The 10,358-nt window shown below is 43.4% G+C and overlaps 1 protein-coding gene across 6 annotated transcripts in view; it reads right to left on the bottom strand.

The window, feature by feature from the left end:
* Positions 1 to 499: 499 nt before the first annotated feature.
* Positions 500 to 10,358, bottom strand: part of LOC127006075 (seipin-like) — a 148,372-nt gene continuing 138,513 nt past the window's right edge. For all 6 annotated transcript variants that reach the window (XM_050875560.1, XM_050875561.1, XM_050875556.1 and 3 more), the window contains one exon: positions 500 to 837. In XM_050875560.1, coding sequence (XP_050731517.1) covers positions 743 to 837 — 95 coding nt within the window. In that variant the 3' untranslated portion in view covers positions 500 to 742. The remainder of the gene's footprint in view (positions 838 to 10,358) is intronic.

The following is a 10,358-nucleotide window of genomic DNA, read 5'->3' as shown; positions in this document are numbered from 1 at the left end:
TGCAGATTTATCCCCTAGGAAATACTTGTTAATTGTTATTGCTGTACGTATTTCCTTTCCCAGAGACTGGTATTGGTATTGACAGTTCCAATGTTTTTCAATTCCAATATTTGTGATACTGAAATGGTACCTACCAAGTATACTACTTTCTAACACCGTCCACCCTACATTCACACTGTGTTGAGCAAGGCATGAGTCAGCCACACCCCACAAATGTACATACACACACATGCACACAAAGAACTACACATGCACACAAACATATACAGTGTCAGTTTTAGGGCTGCTTTCACAGTTGTTTTGTTTGTTTTGATCATTACCAGGCGACGATCGCCACTTTAGAATTTCCACTTAAAACTGTCTGATGGGGTAGTGGCGGCTGCGGGGTTAGCCTAGCCCCGCACCTTACCACACACTCTCAACACCTCTCGCTTCCTCTGCAGCCGCCACTGCCCCAAAAGTCAGTTTCACGTGGAAAACTATAGCGCCGATCGCGCAATTGGTAACGATCAAAACAAACAAAACGACTGTGAAAGCGGCCCTTAGTCTACTTTTGGGTCACTAAATGGTAAGATGATTTAGGGCCCATCCTGTGTTTACATAGGGTACTTAACCTTGAAATATGAAGATTATTTTCTTATTATAAACATTTTGGGGCACAAACAGAAAGGATCCTCAAATGATTACATGTAGCACTTGTACCTAAAACTGCCTCTCCCCACACACACACACACTGCTGTGCCTACTCAACACTCTGGATCCGTTGTCGCAGCACACTGTCCCCCTCATCACACGTGCTAGGTGCTGAAACTGCCTCACCTTCTTCCCTTACCACTCCTGCAAGGTAAACAGAATAATTATGGTATGTATACATGCTTACTTTTTATTACTATTATCAAACACAGTGCAACAAGTATGGCCTCAACAATTAGTATGGTTTCGGAGTCCTCGCCGGAGGGGGGACCACAAAAATCCCCCAGAGAGGACTCCCCTTTTGGCTTACAACCTGAGAGGTGTCATGATAACTCCTCTAACCTCATTTTTATCTACTTCTGCAACATTCGCAGTCTTCATTCTAATTTCCCTTCTGTGGAACACCATCCACTAAACCTCACTTTCTCTTCCTCATCGAAACACAGGTTTCTGAGGCTACTGACAGCAATCTCTACTCTGTTCCCTCCTACTATTTCTATCCTAAATTTCAATCCAAAGCTGGATGCTGTATCTACATGCGCAACGACCTTGACTCCTATGAATTTTCCACATTTGGCTGAGACTTAATTGTCACTCTATTAGTAAATATGTCTGTGCTGTTTATCTCTCACCTAACTCTACCAACTATGTAAAATTCTTTGACTATTTGAACCCTAAAGTAGAGTAGTTCTTGATTCACTCTCCTTTCCCAGGAATATCCATTCTAGGAGATTTCAATGTTCACCATCAGCTTTGGCTTTCATCTTCTTTCACTGACCAGCCTGGTGAAAAAGCCTACAACTTTGCTCTCCTCTGGCCTCAATGGCTTATGGACCTGATGAAATGCCTCCTATTTTCCATAAAAACTGTGCTTCTGTGCTGACACCCTGCCTGGTCAAATTCTTTCACCTCTGCCTTTAAACATCTACCTTTCTTTCCTGCTGGAAGTATGCCTACATACAGCCTGTGTTTAAGAAGGGTGACCTTTCCAATCCCTCAAACTACCGTCCTACAGCTTTATTTCCTGTCTTTCTAAAGTTTTTAATCTATCCTTAACCGAAAGGTTCATAAGCTAAAATTTTGAAAGCATTCAACAAGGTCTGACACAAGTCTTTGCTTTCTAAACTTCCCTCTTACGGTTTCTATCCCTCTCTCAGTACTTTCATCTCCAGTTTCCTTTCCGGCCATTCTATCTCTGCTGTGGTAGATGGTCACTGTTCTACCCCTAAACCTATCAATTGTGGTGCTCCACAGGACTCTGTCCTATCTCCCACTCTCTGTTGTTCACTGATGATCTTCTTTCAATAACAATCTGTCCTATCTACTCCTTTGCTTATGACTCTACAGTACCCTCTCGAGTTTCGCGCTCGCTTCGTTCCGAAGGTATAGCGTTAAACTCGAGGATCGTGGAACTCGAGGTATTGAAAACACTGAAAAAGTGCTTATTTGTTCTAACCAATGGATTTTTTTTTAATTTAAATTTTTTTTTTTTTTTTTTTTTTTTTTCTTTTTACAGGTGGCCTATGGTGCCGGTAGACTATCCATCTGGACCTAATGGTCAGCCCCGAGCCCGTCATGGCGCAGGCACCTGTTTATGGTGGCGCTATTATAATTGGCTCATGCTGCCCCCCGGAGCTCACTTTTTTTCCTCCTTTACTCCCTTGTTATCTCAAAATACGTACCTTGGAAGAAGGGAGAAAACAGGAAGAGAGAACGGGTTATTTCAAAGCCACAGATGAAGCCTTACGATTGGCTGAGCTCTGAAAACACGCTTGTGATTCGCTGGGAGTCTGATGACGTCATCGCCGGCGCTCACCCAATCAGTGGCCTCACTGCCTTGAGGCGGTGTCACACTGGCCGTTTTCCTCTAACCGTTGTGGCTACTGGCAACGCCCGTACGCCCATCCAGGAGCGAGTTGTCGGTTGTTCGTAAGCTGGTGTCACACTGGGCCTTTTTCTTCCCACCGTGTTGGTGGCAGCTTGGGCAACCGGCAACTTTTCCGGGTGTGCGTCACACACATAACGGGAAATTAGAAGGTTGGGGGGTGGGGGGCAGAAGGGAGAGTCAGGTCATGTCATGACACACACACACACACAGAAAGGGAAATGAGAAGGGTGGGGGGAGGGAGGGGCAGAAAGGAGTCAGGTCATGTCTTGACCTAAGTCAGGTCATATCCTGACCAAAGCCCTGGTCTGATATTCCTTTCTGCCCCTCCCTCCCCACACCATTCTCAACCCCCTTCTGTGTGTGTGTGTGTGTATTTACCCAGTTGTATTTACCTAGTTGTAATTTTACAGGGCCTGGGCTTACGCTCGTGTGGTCCCGTCTCCGTATCTATAATTATCCAACTTTTCCTTGAAGCTCTGCATACTCTTCGCCGATACTATTTCTTCACTTAGTCTGTTCCAAACCTCTATATTTTTTTTGTGGGAAGCTATATTTCTTTATGTCTCTTGAGCATCTTCCCTTCCTCAACTTTTTACTATGTCCTCTAGTATTCCTGCTGGAAGGTTCCTCTCTTAGCAGCAATTTCTTGTTATCTACTTCTTCCATTTTACTCAATAGCCTATATATTTGTATTAGGTCTCCTCTTTCTCTTCTTTGTTCTTGTGTTGGTAAGTCCATTTGTGTGTGTGTGTGTGTAATAATAATAATAATAATAATAATAATAATAATAATAATAATAATAATAATAATAATAAAAATAGGTTTATTAATGTAAGGCAGCCGTTAGGCTGAAAATATACAAATTAAAAATACAAGAAACTAATAGTAAATAGGCTACACTAGAGGGAGGGAGAGGGTGGGGGGTGGTTTGGGAGAGCTAAAAACAGAGACATAAGGGAAAGGGAGGATGGTGTGAAGGGGGCACTTAGAAGAGTAGCGGCGAGGTGCTAATCTCCACCGCGGCCCTTTGGGTATGACTGTCACTGGGCATTGTTTATCATCCGCACCATCGCGGGCACTGCGCTACATTTGTAATGGTCGGTTCGCGGCGCTCTGAAGGGGTTGAGTTTGTTGTGATGTCTGGTGAAGCAGGAGGGAGGAGGCGCGTCGGGTGGCAGGAGGTGGCGGTGGCGAGGATGATGAAGCAGGGAGATTCCGAATTTTCTGTGTGTGTGTGTGTGTGTGTGTGTGTGTGTGTGTGTGTGTGTGTGTGTGTGTGTGTGTGTGTGACAAGTCAGGACATGACCTGACCTGAGTCATGTCATGTTTTGACCAAAGCCTTGATCTGACTCTCCTTTCTACCCCATCCTTCTCATTTCACCTTCTGTGTGTGTGTGACAGGTGTGGACATGACCTGACCTAAGTCAGGTCATGTCCTGACCAAAGCCCTGACTTGACTCCTTTCTGACCCTACCTCCCCACACCCTTCTCCTTTCTCCTTATTTTCGTCCTCTCTATCTCACCTTTCACGAGAGGGGCATATAACACGAGTGAAGCTACACACCCCCTCTCGAGTCGCAGGCTCGCGTGGTATTGAGGGCTTGAGGCTGTACCAAGTTAAACCAAACGCAACAGGGAGGAGGCGGCGGAAAGTTCAAACGCGGTTAACGTGTTAACAAGTCTCTCTCTCTCTCTCTCTCTCTCTCTCTCTCTCTCTCTCTCTCTCTCTTGCCATAGCCACAATGTTTGGAGGAAAACATCCAGTGTGATACTACCTTTTACGGTAGCGTGCGTGACGCCGATGGTAAGTAGACGTGACCTGTACATGTCAAAGCAGCGCGAAACTCGGGGTGATAATGCGCGAAACTCGGGATGGTAAGAATTTAGGACTAACTGCGAAACTTGAGGATCCCGAAACTCAGATAGCGTGAAACTCGAGAGGGTACTGTACTCTACATTATTCAACATGATTTAACAGAAGACCCTCCCCACAGGAATTATGTGATTCCAGGTTGGAGGCTGCAGAATGCTTGACCTCATCTCTTACTTTTACTTCATATTGGGGCAAAAGGAACCTGGTGTCCTTTATAGGGATGTACCGATACCAAAATTTTGACCGATACCGATACTCCAATATTTGACAGATACCGATACTTGTGCACTTATTTTTTTTTTTACACAACAATTGCAGCAGCAAAGGGGTAAAATCAAATGTTAAGAAAGAAAAAAGACCCACTACTTGTTCCACCATAGAAGGGAAGAAAAAAAGAAAAAAAGTAATCGGTGCTGGCCTGAAAAAAGGTCTCCATTGTCATGAATTTCTTTTTATCAAGTTTGTTTTTAATAAATTTAGGTCCCTTAAAGACAAGGGTTAAAAAAATCAAATGAAAAAAAATGGTAATATAAAGTATGTAGTACTATTTATTTGATTATACGTGGAGTATGGATGTTTGCAAAAAGCAAATACTGTAATTTCTATAGTTATGATAATATAACTTCCAAAAAGCAAAATTCGTTTGCTCAGTGTTAAAATCAATCCGTTCACTGAACACAGCCAAAGGGCGCTGGCTAAATTCTGACAGGATAACAGATACGTAGAGAAGCTAACTCGGAAGACGGAGAAGAATGTGAATGGTAGTGTATCAGACCAGCATTTGCGTCACCCACACACTACATGCTCAGCAGCTATGAGAAATTTTTTTTAAATTGAATAATCAAATTATTTTACATCTCCATTGAATTATTGTACAAATTCCGGGATTTTCATATTATCGTACAGGCATTATTGTACTACATCGTAGAAACGGTTGGATTTCCATATTTGTACGAGAATTATTGTATGAATGACAATGCTAATGAGGCGAGTGGAGGGGCTCCGCCAATCCTGCGCCGAAGCTACCTTGAAAGCTACTAAACCTGTATTGAGCGTGTCTGCAGTACCAAAGGCTATGCTGTATATTAAGTATTATATACTTTTATTCAAAGTAATATGAATTTAATCGTTTAAAGTGATGAAAATTAAATCGCGGGAAATTCCAAATTCTGTAGTATCATATACTAGATATTTACACTTTTTGAATATTTTTTCAGCAATTTAGAAAATCCAAATTCTGTTCAACAAAATTATTTCCAACGAGTGCTGCGACGTACAAAACTCCTTCAGGTATCGGTAGTATCGACAGAAAATCAGCTGATACTGATACCGATACTCTTAAAATGTGCCGATACCACCATTACCGATACCGATACATCAGTACATCCCTAGTCCTTTAATGCCTCAAAACTCAATATCTCCACCTATCAACTTGACACAATCTTCCAAACAGGCTGGCTGAGTCGACAGAGTAACAGCACAGCGTTCAGGAGGACGCGAGTTCAATCCCCGCCCGGTGCCACCAAGCTGGGATTTTTCAGCCGCCGTTGAGTGGCTTAAAACTACCCACATGCTGTCCAGAAGACCACCTATCAACCCGGACTCTAGATTCTAGGATTAAAGATGAGCTCCGGGAGGGCAGCATGAACCACTGCAAGATGGCGCCACTATAAACACTTGCCTGCGCCAGAACGGGCTGGGCCGACCATCAGGCCCCACCGGGAAGAAGCCTTGGGCCGACCATCAGGCCTCACCGGGGAGAAGCCTACCGGCGCTATAGGCCGCAACGTAAAAAAAAAAAAAATAATAATAAATAAACATCCTCGTTCTTTCCTTATCCCCTTGACTGCGGATTTCTTACAAGAAGACATCACCAAGATACAGAAATGGAACAAAAAGTGGCTGCTACAATTTAATGAAAAGAAATGTGAAGTCATGCACCTTGGGAGGGGATATCCAGCATACCAGTACCATATGGGAAACACTCCACTATCCACCACAGAGGCAGAAAAAGACCTGGGAGTATAGTTACCAAGCTACCAGTGAAAGCCAAATCCGTGCCAATCGCAGCGGACGGGTTAACTCAAAATCTTAACTGGAAACTTCACATCTCTTGTTCAGCTTCCTCAAAATTGGGCATTCTGTATCGTCTCTGCCAGTTTTTCTCCCCTGCCCAGATGCTGTCCATATACAGGGGCTTGTCTGTCCTTGTATGGAGTATACATCTCATGTGTTTGGGGGCTCCACACATACAGCCCTACTAGACGGAGTGGAGTCAAAGGCTTTTCATCTCATCAACTTTCCTCCTCTTACTAGGAGTTTTCTACCTCTAAAATTATGCCGTAATGTTGCATCTCTTTCTATTTTCGATCGGTATTTTCATGCTGACTGCTCTTTCGAACTTGCTAACTGCATGCCTCCCCCTCCTCCCATGGCCCCGCTGAACTCGACATTCTACTCTAGCTCATCCCTATACTGTCCAAACCCCTTATGAAAGAGTCAACTAGCATCTTTATTCTTTCATCCCCTTCACTGGTAAACTCTGGAACAGCCTACCTTCATTTGTATTTCCTCCTGCCTACAACTTGACCTCTTTCAAGGGAAGGGTATCAAGACACCTCTCCACCCGAAATTGACCTCTCTTTTGGCCACTCTACTTTTATCTTTTTAGAAGCAGCATTTAGTGGCCTTTTTTTCTCTACACTTTTTTATGCCCTAGAGCCATCCTGGCGGAAGCATTTGAATACTTGTTGAAGATGTTCCTAATGTTCTTTCTCCGAGGAGCTGGCAACAAGGCAGTCTTCAAAGTGGGAAAAAACGAATGGTAGCCCCCGCAGTACTGTGTCGATGAAGCGCCGGAATGTTTGACTTGTATTTCTGAGCTCAAAGGTAAGTCTTAAGAACTCAAATAATCCGAAAGGTGTGATGACTGCAGCCTTGCAAACTTCGACAGAATTAACCAGAATCTGATTGCAGGCCTGTAGAAGGTTGGTCTTCGAGAAGATGGTAACACCAGTCAAACCCACGGTGATGTTGTGAATATTAGGCAAGGGGTAGCGATCAAGAACTGTCATCACACTGAGGGCCTAGTAATTGCTGCAGGGACACCAGATTTCTGGCTTTTTCTTGAGTACCATGTGCAGTGCTGACAACCATGAACTTTTTGAAGGGTGGATTATACCCAGGCTAAGCATCTGTTTCAACTCATCCTTGGTGATGCACAGCCTGTCTGGTGCCAGATGGCAAAAACGAGAGATGACTGGCAGTTCCCTCATTTCGATGTGATGGACGATATTGTGCTTGAGTGGAAATGGCAAGTCATTATTGTGGACCAGTGACGAAAACTTTTCTCACAGCTTGAGAAAGGGAGACATGTTGTTCTGTGGCAAGGCCCAGAGAAGCAATGGTGGTCTGCTGGCTGATGACACAGCACCAAGTAGTAGAGTCACAAACTCAGCCATGTTGTAGGTCAATCCAGTAGTTATAATGCTGAAGAAAATCCATGCTGATGATACCTAATGTCGGTCCTCACAAAACGCCACACATTTGGTTGACCAAGGCCAATGGTGAGTTTAACAGACTTGCTGCTGTATGTTTTCATCTAAGTACCATTCATAGACACCAGACTGGGGAGGCGGTGGCTGAGTGGTTAGAGTGCAGAACCCCCATTCACTGCGTTCTGGACGACGCAGATTCGAATCCGCTGCTACCACCTGGGATTTTTCAGTCACCACTGAATGGCCTAAGACTACCCACATGCTGTCCTGAAGACCACCTATCAACTTGGACTCTAGAGGAAACCGTCCAAGTGAATTAAGAATGAGCTCCGGGGGGGCAGCATGAGCCAAGAATAGATGGCGCCATTATAAACACATGCCTGCACCATGATGCACAGGGGCCGACCACCAGTCCCCTGAAGAAAGCCTACCGGTGCTATAGGCTAAAACACACACACACACACACACACACACACACAGAGAAATTAAATTAGAACCATTGGTAAAGGAGGATGAGGCAGACTTCCATGGGACAGAACCAGATGAAGATATGAAATTAGAACCTTTGCTGGAGCAGGTTTATGCTAACCTCATTCAGAGAACCAGGTGATTAAATGAGAACCTTGGCCAGAGATGGATGAAGTGCACTAACAGCAGACAGAACCAGGTATGGAGAACAATTTAGAACCTTTGCAGGGGTAGCATGGAGTACACTGACATCAGACAACAAACCAGGCAGAGATATCATATTATAAAGTTTCTAGGAACAGGATTTGAGTACATTAACATCATACAGAAAACTTAATGAAGAAATGAAATTAGAACCTTTGCCAGAGCAGGATGGAATACAATCACATCAGATAAAGAATCATTTGGAGGTGAGCTCACATCTTTTTGCATGGGTAAGATGAAGTCCAAGAACATCATACAGGCGGAGAGATAAAATTATAACTTTTGCAGGGACATATAAAGAACCAGGACCAATAAAAAAATAGAACCCCTGTCCAAACAGTAGTCTACTGATGGTTGATGATAATGACAGGAACAGAGTGGTTAAGGATATCGAGAAAGGGGAAGCTGTGAAAGAGGGATGGAGAGAATATTTAAAAACTTAATGAATTTTGAAGATGGGGGTCCAGCGGATGTAACAGCAGTAATTATGAGTGGAGGTAGATGAGGAGTATATAAAGAAGAAAGTATAACATATTAAGAAGTAAATCAAACAATAAAAAAAAAAAAAAAAAAAATGGAAAGGCAGAGGGAACTAATGGAATTACAGCAGAAATGTTGAAGTGTGGAGGAGATGTAGTTACTAAATGGATAGACAAGATATGTGAAGTGGCATGGGAGGGGGGGGGTGCCAGCTGACTGGACAAAAGCCATCATTGTCCCAGTTTACAAAGGGAAGGGCAGGAGAGGGGAGTGTGGGAGCTATAGAGGTATAAGTCTGCTGAGAATACCCAGAAAGGTATATGGAAAAGTCATAATAGAGGGTGTACAAAGACTTACAAAAGAGAAAATCAGTGAAGAACAAGGAGGCTTCAGGAAGGGAGGGGGATGTGTGGATCAGGTATTTTCCTTCAGGATAGTAGTAGAAAAAATATTAGCAAAAGGAAAAAACTATACGCTGCCTTCATGGATCTAGAAAAAGCTTATGACAGAGTTGATTGGCTGGCATTGTGGGACATTTTAATGATATATGATGTGGGAGGAAAACTGCTTAATGCAATAAAGTCTTTCTATGAGGATGCATCCGCATGTGTCAAAATTAGTGGAGAAACAAGTGAACATTTTGAGATAAAAGTGGGCTTGAGGCAGGGGTGTGTCCATGGTTGTTCAGTATTTATATGGATGGTGTTATGAGAGAAATAAAGGGCAAAGTTGGGGAAGTTGGGGTAAAAATGTATGCTGAGGGGAGGAAGTGGGTGCTGAATTCAATCTTATTTGTTTATGAAACCTTGCTCATTACAGAAAATGAAAGTAACTCACAAAACTTGGTCAGTGTTTTTGATAGTGTATGTAAAAGGAGAAAGCTGAAAGTAAATGTCTACAGGAGTAAAGTGATGGTTTGTGAGTGGAGTAGAGGTGAGGTTGTGGATTTTGTATGCCCATATAGAGAGGGAAGTGAATGGGATAAAGAATGCAAAATAATTTTGAATGGTGAAGAAATGGAGGACATTAGTGAGTTTAAGTACCTTGGATCAGTTATGTGTAAGCATGGTGGTACGGTGGGAGAGGCAAGAGAAAGGGCATTGCAAGGAAGAAAGGTGGTAGGGTCTTTGGGACGTATCATGAATGGCAGAAGTGTGAGCATGGAGGTAAAGAGGGATTTGAGAAATACAGTAATAGTACCAACCCTCACATATGCAAGCGAAACATGGGCCTGGAATGAAAGTCAGAGGTCTAG

This window comes from Eriocheir sinensis, chromosome 32 (assembly GCF_024679095.1).
Source record: "Eriocheir sinensis breed Jianghai 21 chromosome 32, ASM2467909v1, whole genome shotgun sequence".
Taxonomy (NCBI): domain Eukaryota; kingdom Metazoa; phylum Arthropoda; class Malacostraca; order Decapoda; family Varunidae; genus Eriocheir; species Eriocheir sinensis.
Note: the sequence above shows the minus strand (reverse complement) of the source record. Positions and strands in the feature narration are given on the sequence as shown.